Genomic DNA, 15,271 nt, shown 5'->3' with positions numbered 1-15,271 from the left:
AGGCAACACACCAGCGCCTGTACTTCCTCAGAAGGCTAAGGAAATTTTTAATAGATGCACCAAAGAAAGCATCCTATTCTGATACACCACAGCTTGTTATGGCAACTACTCTGACTAAGACTGCAAGGATTTAGAATTGTGAACACAGTGCAGCCCATCACAAAAACCATCCTTCTTTCCATTGAATCCATCTACACTTCCCACTGTCTAAGGAAAGCAGCCAACCTAATCAAAGACCCCTCGTGGCCCAATTATACTCTCTTCCACCCTCTTCCAATGGATAGAAGACACAAAAGTTTGAAAATATGTACCAACAGACTTAAGAACAGTTTCTTCCTTACTATTATCAGCCTTCTGAATGGACCTGTCATATATTAGTGTTGATCTTTCTCTGCATCATCTCTGTAGCTGTAACACGATATTCTGCAGTCTGTTGTATTACCCTGATATACTTATGTAAAGTGATGATTTGTCTGGTTAGCACACAAAATGATACTTTTCACTGTATGTCAGTACGTGACAATAATAAGACAAATCGAACAGTGTACCCAGCACCAATCTTCACTGCACACCACTTGTCATAGGACTCCAGTTTGAACAGCAACCTTCTACCACCCTCTGTTTCTTACGGTTAAGCCAATTTTGTATCCAGTTAGCTAGCTTCCACTGGATCTCATGTGATCTAACATTACTATACAGACTACCACGTAGAACCATGTTGAAGGCCTTGTTAAAGTCCATATCGACAACATCTGCTCTGTCTTCATCTATCTTCTTGGTGGCCTCTTTTTAAAAAAAAATTCAATCTAGTTAATGAGACACAATTTCCCATACACAAAGCCATGCTGACTTTCCCCAATCAGTCTTCGCTCTTCCAAATGCATGTAGATTCTGTCTGTTAGAATCCCCTCCAACAACTTACACACCATTGACATCAAGCTCACTGGTCTGTAGTTCACTGGCTTTTCCTTGCAGCCTTGTTTGAAGTACTAATAAAACTTGATCAGATTCAGTTATACGTTTTTCTAACTTATGCATACTGGCAATGCAGCTGAAACTTAATTATGTTTCTTTAAACACAGGTTCGTTATCGGGAACGTATCACAATATTACGAGGGAACCACGAAAGTAGACAGATTACTCAAGTGTATGGGTTTTACGATGAATGCCTAAGGAAATATGGAAATGCTAGTGTTTGGAAGTACTTTACAGATCTGTTTGATTACCTTCCTTTGACGGCCTTAGTGGATGGTCAAGTGAGTAAAATCTGTTCTCATTTATTTCCCCTTCATAAATCCATGCTAACCAGCTTTCTCGTCCGGTCTTATGAAATGGTTTCATTGTATTCAAAACCTACTCAATTGTTGATTTTGAGTCTTTTCCCTTTAGAGTGCTGTGAATATCCAATGTGCTTTTCTCCTACTGTCAGTGGTGCTTTCAAGTACAAAAGTCTCAATCTGTATATAATGCCAATATATATGTTTTTAATGGAGTCTCAAGATTTCCCATCAGATTAAGAGCTGTGGAAAGATTTAAAAGGGACTTAAGGAGCAACATTTTCACTCAGAGGGTGGTGCGTGTATGGAATGAGCTGCCCAGAGGAAGGGGTGGAGGCTAGTACAATTGCAACATTTAAAGACAGTAGGTGCAGGAGTAGGCCATTCTGCCCTTCGAGCCTGCATCACCATTCATTATGATCATGGCTGATCATCCTCACTCAGTATCCTGTTCTTGCCTTATCTCCATAACCTTTGATTCCACTATCCTTGAGAGCTCTATCCAACTCTTTCTTAAACGAATCCAGAGACTGGGCCTCCACTGCCTTCTGGGGCAGAGCATTCCACACACCCACCACTCTCTGGGTGAAGAAGTTTCTCCTCATCTCTGTCCTAAATGGTCTACCCCTTATTTTTAAGCTGTGCCCTCTGGTTCGGGACTCACCCATGAGCGGAAACGTGTTTCCTGCCTCCAGTGTGTCCAATTCTTTAATAATCTTATACCTCTCAATCAGATCCCCTCTCAGTCTTCTAAACTCAAGGGTATACAAGCCCAGTCGCTCCAATCTTTCAGTGTAAGGTAATCCTGCCATTCCAGGAATTGACCTCATGAACCTACGCTGCACTCCCTCAATAGCCAGAATGTCTTTCCTCAAATTTGGAGACCAGAACTGCACACAATATTCCAGGTGCAGTCTCACCAGGGCCCTGTACAGCTGCAGAAGAACCTCTTTGCTTCTATAATCAATCCCTCTCCTTATGAAGGCCAGCATGCTATTGGCTTTCTTCACTACCGGTTGTACCTGCATGCTTGCCTTCATTGACTGGTGTACAAGAACACCCAGATCTCTCTGTATTGCCCCTTTACCTAACTTGACTCCATTTAGATGGTAATCTGCCTTCCTGTTCTTGCCACCAAAGTGGATAACCATACATTTATCCACATTAAACTTCATCTGCCATGCATCTGTCCACTCTCCTAACCTGTCCAGGTCACCCTGTAATCTCCTAACATCCTCTTCACATTTCACCCTGCCACCCAGCTTTGTATCATCAGCAAATTTGCTAATGTTACTATTAATGACATCTGCTATATCATTAATATATATTGTAAAAAGCTGTGGTCCCAGCACTGATCCCTGTGGTACCCCACTGGTCACCGCCTGCCACTCCAAAAGGGAGCCGTTTATCACTACTCTTTGTTTCCTGTCAGCCAACCAATTTTCAATCCATCTCAGTACTTTGCCCCCAATACCATGCACCCTAATTTTGCTCACTAACCTCCTATGTGGGACTTTATCAAAGGCTTTCTGAAAGTCCAGGTACAGTATATCCACTGGATCTCCCTTGTCCATCTTCAGAGTTACATCCTCAAAAAAATCCATAAGATTAGTCAAGCATGATTTCCCCTTCATAAATCCATGCTGACTCTGACCTATCCTGTTACTGCTCTCTAGATGTGTTGTAATTTCATCCTTTATAATTGACTCCATCATCTTTCCCACCACTGAGGTCAGACTAAATGGTCTATAATTTCCTGCTTTCTCTCTCGCTCCTTTCTTAAAAAGTGGTACAACATTAGCTACCCTCCAATCCGCAGGAACTGATCCTGAATCTATTGAACTCTGGAAAATATTCACCAACGCATCCACAATTTCTAGAGCCATCTCCTTCAGTACCCTGGGATGTAGACCACCTGGGGACTTATCAGCCTTCAGACCTAACAGTCCCTCCAACACCGGGTCCTTCAGCCACTGTTACCTCTGGTAGATTGCTTGTGTCTTCCGCAGAGAACACAGGTCTGAAGTACCAATTCAACTCTTCTGCCATTTCTTTGTTCCCTGTAATATATTCCTCTGTTTCTGTCTTCAAGGGCCCAATTTTAGTCTTAACCATTTTTTTCCCTTTCACACACCTAAAAAAGCTTTTACTATTCTCCTTTATATTTTTGGCCAGTTTACCTTCATACCTCATTTTTTCTCTGTGTATTTCCTTCTTAGTAATCCTCTGTGGTTCTTTGAAAGCTTCCCAGTCCTCCGTTTTCCCACCCATCTTTGCTATGTTATACTTTTTCTTTTTCTCTTTTGACTTTATATGTTTCTTAACTTCCCTCGTCAGTCACGGCCATCCCTGCCTCCTCCTAGGATCTTTCTTCCTTTTTGGAATGAACTGATCCTGCATCTTCTGCATTATACACAGAAATATATGCCATTGTTCCTCCACTGTCTTCCCTGCTAAGGTATTGCACCATTGAACTTTGGCCAGCTCCTCCCTCATAGCTCCACAGTTCCCTTTTATTCAACTGAAATATTGTCACTACTGATTGTACCCTCTCCCTTTCAAATTGCAGATTGAAGCTTATTGTATTATGGTCACAACCTCCTAATGGCTCCTTCACTTCGAGGTCCCTGATCAATTCTGGTTCGTTGCACAATACCAGATCCAGGATTGCCTTCTCCCTGGTAGGCTCCAGCACCAGCTGTTCTAAGAATTCATCTCGGAGGCACTCCACAAAGTCTCTTTCTTGAGGTCCAATACCATCCTGATTCTCCCAGTCTACCTGCATGTTGAAATCCCCCATAACAACTGTAGTAACATCTTCACGACAGGCCAATTTCAGCTCCTTATTCAACTTACATCTGACATCCAGACTACTGTTTGGGGGCCTGTAGATAACTCCCAAGAGGGTCTTTCTACCCTTAGAATTTCTCAGCTCTATCCCCTTCCGTCCGCGCATCAATGAGTTTAATACACGCCATGACATCGAACACTTCTTCTGCCATCTCCGCCTCCGAGCTTACTTTCACAATCAGGACACCTGCCCACCTTCCGAGGACCCCTTCGCCCACCTCCAACACACTGCATCCACCTGGACACCCCGCGCTGGCCTATTACCTGCCCTCGACCTCTTCATTTCCAACTGCCGCCGGGACATTAACCGGCTCAACCTGTCTACTCCCCTCCCCCATTCCAACCTCTCACCCTCCCAACGCGCAGCCCTCCAATCCCTCTGCTCCAATCCCAACCTCACCATCAAGCCTGCAGATAAAGGGGGCGTGGTGGTAGTCTGGCGCACTGACCTCTACACCGCTGAAGCCAAACGCCAACTCGAGGACACCTCTTCCTCGACCATGACCCCACTCTCTATCACCAAACCATCATCTCCCAGACCATACAGAACCTCATCACCTCAGGAGATCTCCCACCCACAGCTTCCAACCTCATAGTCCGGGAACCCAGCACTGCCCGGTTCTACCTCCTTCCCAAGATCCACAAGCCTGACCACCCTGGCCGAACCATTGTCTTAGCATGCTCCTGCCCCACTGAACTCCTCTCTACCTACCTCGACAATGTCCTATCCCCCCTAGTCCAGGAACTCCCCACATAAGTTCGAGACACCACCCATGCCCCCCGCCTACTCCAAGACTTCCGTTTCCCCAGCCCCCAACGCCTCATCTTCACCATGGATATCCAATCCCTCTACACCTCCATCCGCCATGACCAGGGCCTCCAAGCCCTCCGTTTTTTTCCTCCCCCGACATCCCCCACAGCACCCTTCCATCGACACACTCATTTGTTTGGCCGAACTGGTCCTCACCCTTAACAATTTCTCCTTCGAATCCTCCCACTTCCTCCAGACCAAAGGGGTAGCCATGGGCACACGTATGGGCTCCAGCTATGCCTGTCTCTTTGTTGGCTACGTAGAACAGTTGATCTTCTGTAATTACACTGGCACCACTCCCCACCTCTTCCTTCGCTACATTGATGACTACATTGCGAGGAGGTTGAGCAATTCATCAACTTCACCAACACATTCCACCCTGACCTTAAATTTACCTGGACCATCTCTGGCACCTCCCTCCCTTTCCTGGACCTCTCCATCTCCATTAATGACGACCGACTTGACACTGACATTTTTTACAAACCCACCGACTCCCACAGCTACCTGGATTACATCTCTTCCCACCCTACCTCTTGCAAAAATGCCATCCCGTATTCCCAATTCCTCCGCCACCGCCATATCTGCTCCCAGGAGGACCAGTTCCACCATAGAACACACCAGATGGCCTCCTTCTTTAGAGACCGCAATTTCCCTTCCCACGTGTTTAAAGATGCCCTCCAACGCATCTTGCCCACATCCCGCACCTCCGCCCTCAGACCCCACCCCTCCAACCGTAACAAGGACAAAACGCCCCTGGTGCTCACCTTCCACCCTACCAACCTTCGCATAAACCAAATCATCCGCCGACATTTCCGCCACCTCCAAAATGACCCCACCACCAGGGATATATTTCCCTCCCCATTCCTTTTCCGCCTTCCGCAAAGACCGTTCCCTCCGTGACTACCTGGTCAGGTCCACCCCCCCCTTACTACCCACCCTCCCATCCTGGCACCTTCCCCTGCCACCGCAGGAATTGCAAAACCTGCGCCCACACCTCCTTCCTCTGCCCTAAAGGAGCCTTCCACATCCATCAGTTTTACCTGCACGTCCACTAATATCACTTATTGTATCCGTTGCTCCTGATACAGTCTTCTCTACATTGGGGAGACTGGATGCCTCCTAGCAGAGCGCTTTAGGGAACATCTCTGGGACACCCGCACCAATCAACCACACCGCCCTGTGGCCCAACATTTCAACTCCCCTTCCCACTCTGCCGCGGATATGGAGGTCCTGGGCCTCCTTCACCGCCACTCCCTCACCACCAGACGCCTGGAGGAAGAACGCCTCATCTTCCGCCTCTGAACACTTCAACCCCAGGGCATCAATGTGGACTTCAACAGTTTCCTCATTTCCCCTTCCCCCACCTCACCCTAGTTCCAAACTTCCATCTCAGCACTGTCCCCATGACTTGTCCTACCTGCCTATCTTCTTTTCCACCTATCCACTCCACCACCCTCCCTGACCTATCACCTTCATCCCCTCTCCCACTCACCTCTTGTACTCTATGCTACTTTCTCCCCACCCCCACCTTCTTCCAGCTTATCTCTCCACGCTTCAGGCTCTCTACCTTTATTCCTGATGAAGGGCTTTTGCCCAAAATATCGATTTTACTGCTTTCTCGGATGCTGCCTGAACTGCTGTGCTCTTCCAGCACCACTAATCCAGAATCTGGTTTCCAGCATCTGCAGTCATTGTTTTTACCTCAGCTCTATCCATACTGACTCTACATCCCCTGATTTTAGGTCCCCCTGCGCAAGGGACTGAATATCATCCCTTACCAACAGGGCCACCCCTCCCCCTCTGCCCGTCAGTCTGTCCTTACGATAGCACGTATAGTCTTGAATATTCATTTCCCAGGCCCTGTCCATTGAAGCCACGTCTGTATTCCCCACAATATCGTCGCTGCCAATTTCCAAAAGAGCCTCAAGCTCATCCATCTTATTTCTAATGCTTCGTGTATTCATGTTTAGTATTTTTAATTTGTTACTGCCTTCACCCTTCCTATCAACCCCATTTCACTCAACCTTACGGCATGATCCCTTTTTGAGTTTTCTGCTTCATTGATACCATAGTCTTTCTTGACTTCCCTTGTTCTAACTTTCCCTTCAATTTCCTTCTTAAATTTCCAGTTTGTCCCCTCCCCCCCCCCCCCCCCACTATTTAGTTTAAACGCAGCTGTGTTTCAGTAGCAAACCTGCCTGCCAGAATGCTGGTCCCCAACCTACTAAGGTGCAAACTGTCTCTCTTGTATAATTTATGCTTACCACAAAACATATCCCAGTGATCCAAGAATTTAAATCCTTGCTTCCTGCACCAGTTCCCCAGCCACAAGTTCAAGTCCATTATCTCCCTGTTTCTGGCCTCTCCAGCCCGAGGAACCGAAAGCAAACCGGAGATAACCACTCTGGGCGTCCTGCTTTTCAGCCTTCTTCCTAGTTCTCCGAAGTCCCGCTGTAGTATGTTCCTCCTCTTCTTCCCGACATCATTTATGCCGACATGTACCACCACCTCTGGCTCTTCACCTTCATCCTTGAGGATTTCCTGCACTCTGTCTGCGATGTCCTTTAATCCTGGCACCAGGAAGGCAACACACCATCCTTAAATCCTGCCTGTTGCCACAGAAACCCCATTCAGTTCCTCTCATTATGAAGTCCCCTATCACCAATGCTCTGTGCGATGTCTGACTCCTCGGCTCTGCCTCCACGCCAACTTTTGATTGACAGACCTGACCGCCTCGCGGACTGACAGTGTCATCTGTCTCTACTGTTTCCAAAAGATTCAACTTGTTCATGACAGGTACTTCCCCCGCGGTCTCTTGCACCTGTCTCCTCCCTGCCTTCTTCATCGTCTTCTCTCCTGGATGGGTATATGAATAGGAAGGGTTTCGAGGGATATGGGCCAAGTGCTGGCAGATGACACTGGATTAATTTAGATACCTCATGGATGAGTTGGACCAAACAGTCTGTTTCTGTGCTGTAGACGTATGACCCTATGACTGTTGTCCTTGAGAACCAATTCTGTGTACCTGTCTGGTTTAATAATCCCCTAAACTGCTTAATGTTAAGTCATAACTTTGTTGATTTAAAAATAGGGTAACATTTATCAGATTGTTCTGATGTATCTAATGGCCAAAGGTCAATTGTAATGAATTGAGGAAGGGTACAGCTTATTACTTTCACAAAAACTGTCCTCATGCTCAAAAGCAAATAAAGGACTTGTGTGTTTTACACAACTATAATCCTTTAACTTTTTTGGAAATTCCATGACACATCATAGAAGCTTAATTTGATAAAGAGGTGCAGAGCTAAAGAAGGAGATACTCAAAAGAGTTTGACCAAGGAGATGGGTTTTAAGAACCTTTTTATAAGAGGAAAAAAATAGTTTGAGAAAACTGCAGAGTACGGAACTAGACAGCTGCAGACATCATGAGGTTACACAGGATGACTTGAAACAGTGTGTCAGAGTGGGTGGAGAACTTGGTGTGGGGCTGTTAAAGAGGAGCCAGCCCATAAAATAATTTAGATTTTGAGGCATTTGGATCAAATTGCTAAGCATAATTCATGAGTCAGGATTGGATATGAGTGCTGCTTCAGATGTGGACAGCAAAGTTTCTTTTCCTGCCAAGTGCAAACTTTATACGGTGGATGATGGTTGAGGATTGGAATATTTAAATATAGGAGTGACAGGCATAGGTGAGTATTTTAGCAGAACCTTGCAAAGGTATCAAGGTGAAACTAGGCGCTCTGATTAGAGGAATTTGAGCATGGAATTATGACAGAAAGGAAAATGGATTTGGGAGGTGCCATTTAAGGATTGGACAACAAAGTAAACAATACCATGCCAGAGTCGATTGCTAAGTTTGTGCAAGGTTAAGTTCAATTAGAGCTTTTCGTGAACCAAAGTTGCCTCAGGACACAGCTGCTAACTCTCATTTACATTTAGTGCCTATATCAGCCTAGAAGATTTACTTTTCCTGGAAGTTATCATTTATCCATGTTTCCTGTTATGTTCCTGCACATAATTAAACCAGGAAAGAAGAGGGTAGTTAATAAACAAGCTGTTGATTTTTGTTTTTTATTGTTTTAAACTTGAAATCAAAATTAGTTAAATGAACAGAGTAGGGTCAAGTAATTCATTGAGTCTTTAAACAGAATTTAAAGTTGTCTATAATAGATTCTGTATTTTGTAAAACTTTTAATTTTACAGCTCTGAAGTTTTTCAGTTTTCCTTTTCCACATAAATACTGTTCACTTAGTGATAATTTGCTTTCCACAGATATTCTGTCTGCATGGTGGCCTCTCTCCATCCATAGACACATTAGATCATATTCGAGCCTTGGATCGTCTGCAGGAAGTGCCTCATGAGGTGAGTTCCATTCTGTACTGTTTGTTATGGGGCTTGTTCGCAAAAATGGAAATGTCATACCCCTTTGGATCTTGGAGCTTTGGGGTGGGGGACTTGCAAATGATTCTTCCTTCCCGCAATTTTTTTTAATTGTTAGAACTTGAGAGCTATTTGTCTGGATCAAACTAAATTTCTTTCAAAACTTTGAAATGTATGTACTTTGTAAGAAAATAAACCAATTTATTTTGTTCTTTTTTGCTCACGGGATGTGAAGGTTGCTGGCTAAACCAGTATTTATTGTCCATCCCAACTTTACTGTTCTTGTAACTTCCTCATACTTGGGATGTCTTTTATAACACATCTTTACCCCTTCACAGGCAACAATGTCACTTCTCTGACTTTGTGGCCAAACCCCCCACAAACCAGCTCAGACTAATACTTTGCTGAACAGCAATAAGGCAACCTCCTTTTGCTACAATACCGTACTCTTTCAGCAACTTCCCCTAGTTGAGTTCCCTCTTAAAATTATTAATACATGTTAATAACATAAATAACACGAGTGTCTCACAAGTGCCAGGCAATGGCCATCTCCACCGAGAGAGAATCTAGATAGCTCCCCTTGACATTCAGTGAATCCACAACCATCCATGTCCAGGAACTCCTCATTGACCAGCTTTTCTGGCTGCAAGAGCACGTCAGAGGCTAGGAATTTTGCAGCAATTAACTCTCTTCCTGACTCTCAAATTTGTCCTCCATCTCCAAGGCACAAATTAGGAGTGGGTTGAATTCTGTCCACTCATCTGTTATTCCCAACAGTTACAAGAAGCTTGATACTATTCAAGACAGTCTGCTTTGTTAGCACCCAATGCACCCTTCTGGCCCTGGAGGCATTGATTCATTTCTTGAAGTTAACTACCATGTCTACTGTGCAGTATTTGCTGAAATGGCTATCTTGCACGTGTCATTGATCTAACTTTTTTAAAATAAAACTGTACTGGCCAGAATAGTCAATTTTCATCCTATGTTCAGTGTCTATACAATATCGTACTCTTGCAGCAGCTTACTGAATAGAATTCACTGTAAGAATGATGGTCTCCCTAACTTAAGTTACTATAGCTGACTGCAATGTCAACCTTGCTGTGATCAACAAACTCAGCTCATTAGGAGCTGCGCTGTGAATAGAAAAACATGTGAAATGGTGAAGATTTTAAGATTGTAAAGGTGTATGATTTCTGTTCAATCAGGGTCCAATGTGTGATCTGCTGTGGTCAGATCCTGATGATCGTGGTGGTTGGGGGATTTCTCCACGAGGTGCTGGGTACACTTTTGGACAGGATATCTCGGAAACCTTTAACCATGCAAATGGTCTAACTTTGGTGTCTCGAGCTCATCAACTTGTAATGGAGGTAAGGTAACTACGAAACTATTATACCATGCGTAAAGTGGAATATGGAATAGTTTAAACTGCAGTTTAAGACTTAAGGAGGTCAGCATTTTTTCCCCTCCAATTTCTACTTTTAAAAAACTTTTTTCCAGGGCTAGCTAACTTCAGTCTGGACTTGCTCTAAAAACATGTCTCAAATTGAAACTGATCATTTATCTGCAGCTGGTTCGGCTCTGCATCAAAGCTAAAATCCAAGCATCGTTCCAATTTAACTATTACATCCTCCTCTTAAATAAAATTGGTACTTATTTGGCCCATATTGAAGGCAATATTCTCCTTTTTCATGTCTTGGCCTTTAATGTTCTGTTTAGAATTAATATAGAGTTGGTCTAAGAGTTAATATTGTGTTGTGTGGTCTGGTGTACCAGGAGGTGCACAGTCTTGCAAAGGCTGCTGAGAAACCGGCAAAGCAAATAAAATGGGGGAAGAAAGGTTCACTGAATGACTATGGTTTACAAAGCCTTCATAGCTAAAGTTTATGGATTCTATAAAGATTACATTTGTCCCTTAATCCAGACTCATTGTGAAATGCAACATTGCTAAGATGTGTTTTTATTTGTAGTCCTTCCTGAAGAGTTCAGATGCATTTAACTTGATCATTAATGCTCCAGAGATGGCATTTGGTTCAGGAAAATGTTAAGATCTCAATAGAGGCTGTAAATGTTTTCTTGAAAAAAATTGAAGTCCTAGTTATTAGCTGAAAAGACTGTGCTTAAAAAAAATTCACTGGCAAAAGAAAATGAGCAAGCACTTCTAATGCTATCTATACTTTTTAAAGCAAATTTCTGAACAGAACTCTCCTGGTTCTACCACCCTTTTCAGGCAGAGTTACAGATAGCCACAACTCAGAGTGAAAAATATTTTCATTTCTCCCCTCTAAACCTCCAGCTCCATTCTTTAAAGCTGTGTCTCATGGGGTATTGACCCCTTTCCTAACGAGCAAAGCTTTTCCCTATCTAACCCCTCTATGCCCTTCAACATTTGTATACCTCAACCGGATTTTCCCTCCACCTCAGCCTTCTCTACCGTAGTGACAACAATCCAGCCTCTCTAGTCTTATTATCACTGAATCACTCCCGCCCAGGCTACAGGGCAGCACGATGGCTTGGTGGTTAGCACTCATGCCTCACAGCACCAAGGTCCCAGGTTCGATTCCAGCCTCTGGCGACTCTCTATTTGGAGTTTGCACATTCTCTCCATGTCTGTGTGGGTTTCCTCCGGGTGCTCCAGTTTTCTCCCATAGTCCAAAGATGTGCAGGTCAGGTGAATTGCCCATGCTAAATTGCTCATAGTGTTAGGTGCATTAGTCAGAGGGAAATGGGTCTGGGTGGGTTATTCCTCGGAGGGTTGGTGTGGACTTGTTGGGCTGAAGGGCCTGTTTCCACACTGTAGGTAATCTAGTCTAATCCAGGTGAATGTCTTCTGTTCCCTCTCTAGTGCAACCAAAGCTTTCCTATAGTGTAGAGACTAAAACTACACACAGTACTCCAACTGTGGCCTAACTAGCATTGTATCCATCTCTGTCATAACCACCTTTTTACTCTTGTATACAGTGCCTTAATTTAATAAAAGTAAGTATCCCATATGCTGCCTTAACCACCTTATTTAACTGCCTTCAATAATCTATGGTCATGTATACCAAGGACCCTTCGATTTTCAATACTTCCCTATGGTCCTACATTTCAATGTTTCTTTGCCTTGTTTGTCCTCCAAAAAGGAGAAAATGAGGACTGCAGATGCTGGAGATCAGAGCTGAAAAATGTGTTGCTGGAAAAGCGCAGCAGGTCAGGCAGCATCCAAAGAGCAGGAGAATCGACTTTTCGGGCATAAGCCCTTCAGGAATGAGGAGGGTGTGCCAAGCGGGCTAAGATAAAAGATAGGGAGGAGGGACTTAGGGGAGGGGTGTTGGGAATGCGATAGATGGAAGGAGGTTAAGGTGAGGGTGGTGGGGAAGAAGATTCCAGGTCAAGAAGGTGGTGCTGAGTCCGAGGGTTGGGACTGAGATAAGTTGAGGGGAGGGGAAATGAGAAAGCTGGAGAAATCTGTATTCATCCCTTGTGGTTGGAGGGTTCCTAGGCAGAAGATGAGGCGCTCTTCCTCCAGGTGTCATGTTGCCATGGTCTGGCGAAAGAGAAGGCCAAGGACCTGCATGTCCTTGGTGGAGTGGGAGGGGCCACAGGGCGGTTCAGGATTACTGTTCAGGATTAAATTCCATTTGCCACTTCAGTCTATCTGACCAGCCTTTCTGTATTGTTCTGTAATCTGAGGTTTTGCTACTCACTATTTACCATGGCACCAGTATGGTGTTGTTTACTAACTTGTTAATCATGTCTCCTACATTCATGTTTAAGTCATTAACATATGCAGCAAACAGTATGGGACCCAGCACCAAACCCTATGGTATACCACTGGACACAGGCTTTCAGTCATACAAACACCTTTTGACCATCACCCTCTGTTTCCTGTCACTCAGCACATTTTGGATCAATTTTCTTTTTAAATTGCTTTGATCCCATGGGCTCTTAGTTTCTTAATCAGGCTGCCAAGTGATACCTTGTCAAAAGCATTACTGAAGGTCATGTATGCTACGTCAACTGCATTACCCTCACCCACAAACCCAATCAACCACCTCAAAAGATGAAATCAAATCAAATTTGTTAAACATCTCCCTTTTACAAAGCCATGCTAACTGTCTTTGATCCTTACCTGTCCAAGTGGAGATTAACTCTGTCCTTCAGAATTTTTTTGCAATGGTTTCTCTGCCACAGATCTTAGACTTACTGGCCTATAATTTTGTGGTTTGTCCCTTGAATATTTGTATCATGTTAGCTACCCTTTGGCATCTCCTTCTTCTGTGGTCAAGGTTACCTATTGAATCTGGACTTGTTATTCTGAGCACATTCTTCTCTCAATTCCTAATTCTTGATGCCTCAGTCTGTCTCTGCCTTCAAATACTGTCTCTGCCTTCTCCAAGCTGCTCTAGACCAAAATCCAAAAAAAAAACCTTCTTAATCCCCCCCGACCACTTCCATTACAATGTGACGCAGCCTGATCCCAGAAATATGCAAATTAATAATCTTTAGTTTTAAGCCTGCCAACTACATTGGTTTTCTTACATATCATGTTCTCAACAATTTTCTGGAAGAATAACTTAGTGTAGAGAATGCCATTATTATCTTGAGTGTAATGAAATCGATTTATGAATATTCTGATATTATAGTGTAATTTAGATGCACAGGGGAATCTGAGGTCTTCAGCACAAAATAAGGCCCTTCAGCCCATTGAGTCTGTGCCAGTCAAAAACAAGCATCTAACTATTCTGATTCCATTTTCAGCACTTGGCCAATAGCCTGGTATGCCTTGGCATCACAAGTGTACATCTAAATACTAAAATGTTGAGAATTTCGGCCTCAACCACCCTTAGAGACAGTGACTTCAGATTCCTTCTCTCTCTCTTTCTCTCTTTCTCTCTTTCTCTCTTTCTTTCCTCTCTTTCTCTCTTTCTCTCTTTCTCTCTTTCTCTCTTTCTCTCTTCTCTCTCTTTCTCTCTTTCTCTCTTTCTCTCTTTCTCTCTTTCTCTCTTTTCTCTTTCTCTCTTTCTCTCTTTCTCTCTTTTGTCTTTTTCTCTTTCTCTCTCTCTTCTCTTTCTCTTTCTCTCTCTCTTTCTCTCTCTCTCTTTCTCTCTCTCTCTTTCTCTCTCTCTTTCTCTCTCTCTTTCTCTCTCTCTCTCTTTTTCTCTCTCTCTCTACTCTTTTTCTCTCTCTCTCTCTTTCTTTCTTTTTTTCTCTCTCTCTTTCTTTCTTTTTCTTTTTCTCTCTCTCTCTCTTTTTTCTCTCTCTCTTTCTTTTTCTTTCTCTCTCTCTCCTTTCTTTCTTTTTCTTTCTCTCTCTCTCTTTCTTTTTCTTTCTCTCTCTCTCTCTTTTTCTTTCTCTGTCTCGCTCTCTCTTCTTTTTCTCTCTCCCTTTTTCTTTCTTTCTCTCTCTCTCTTTTTCTTTCTCTCTCTCTCTTTTTCTTCTCCTTTTTCTCTCTCTCTTTCTTTCTCTTTCTCTTTCTTTTTCTTTCTCTCTCTCTCTCGCTCTCTCTCACTCTTTCTTTTTTCTTTCTCTCTCTCTCGCTCTTTCTTTCTCTCTCGCTCTTTTCTTTCTCTCTCTTTTTCTCTCTTTTTCTCTCTTTTTCTTTCTCTCTCTCTCTTTTTCTCTCTCTCTTTCTTTTCTCTCTCTCTCTCTTCTTTCTCTCTCTCTCTCTCTCTTTTCTTTTCTTTCTCTCTCTCTCCTTCTTTTCTCTCCTTCTTTTCTTTCCTTCTTTTCTTTCTCTCTCTCTTTCTTTTCTCTCTCTTTTCTTTTCTCTCTCTCTTTTCTTTTCTCTCTCTTTTCTTTTCTCTCTCTCTCTTTTCTTTTCTCTCTCTCTCTTTTCTTTTCTCTCTCTCTCTTTTCTTCTCTCTCTCTCTTTTCTTTTCTCTCTCTCTTTTCTTTCTCTCTCTCTCTTTTCTTTTCTCTCTCTCTTTTTTTTTCTCTCTCTCTCTTTTCTTTTCTCTCTCTCTTTTCT

At 43.5% G+C, this 15,271-nt stretch overlaps 1 protein-coding gene across 1 annotated transcript in view; it reads left to right on the top strand.

The window, feature by feature from the left end:
• Positions 1-15,271, top strand: part of ppp2cb (protein phosphatase 2, catalytic subunit, beta isozyme) — a 34,967-nt gene that overhangs the window by 15,597 nt on the left and 4,099 nt on the right. The window contains exons 3-5 of the mRNA XM_043674322.2: positions 1,083-1,256; positions 9,214-9,303; positions 10,527-10,688. Of these exons, the coding sequence (XP_043530257.1) occupies positions 1,083-1,256; positions 9,214-9,303; positions 10,527-10,688 (426 nt within the window). The remainder of the gene's footprint in view (positions 1-1,082; positions 1,257-9,213; positions 9,304-10,526; positions 10,689-15,271) is intronic.

This window comes from Chiloscyllium plagiosum, unplaced genomic scaffold (assembly GCF_037043375.1).
Source record: "Chiloscyllium plagiosum isolate Xiang-an unplaced genomic scaffold, Cpla_swu_hap1 HiC_scaffold_36, whole genome shotgun sequence".
Taxonomy (NCBI): Eukaryota; Metazoa; Chordata; class Chondrichthyes; order Orectolobiformes; family Hemiscylliidae; genus Chiloscyllium; species Chiloscyllium plagiosum.
Note: the sequence above shows the minus strand (reverse complement) of the source record. Positions and strands in the feature narration are given on the sequence as shown.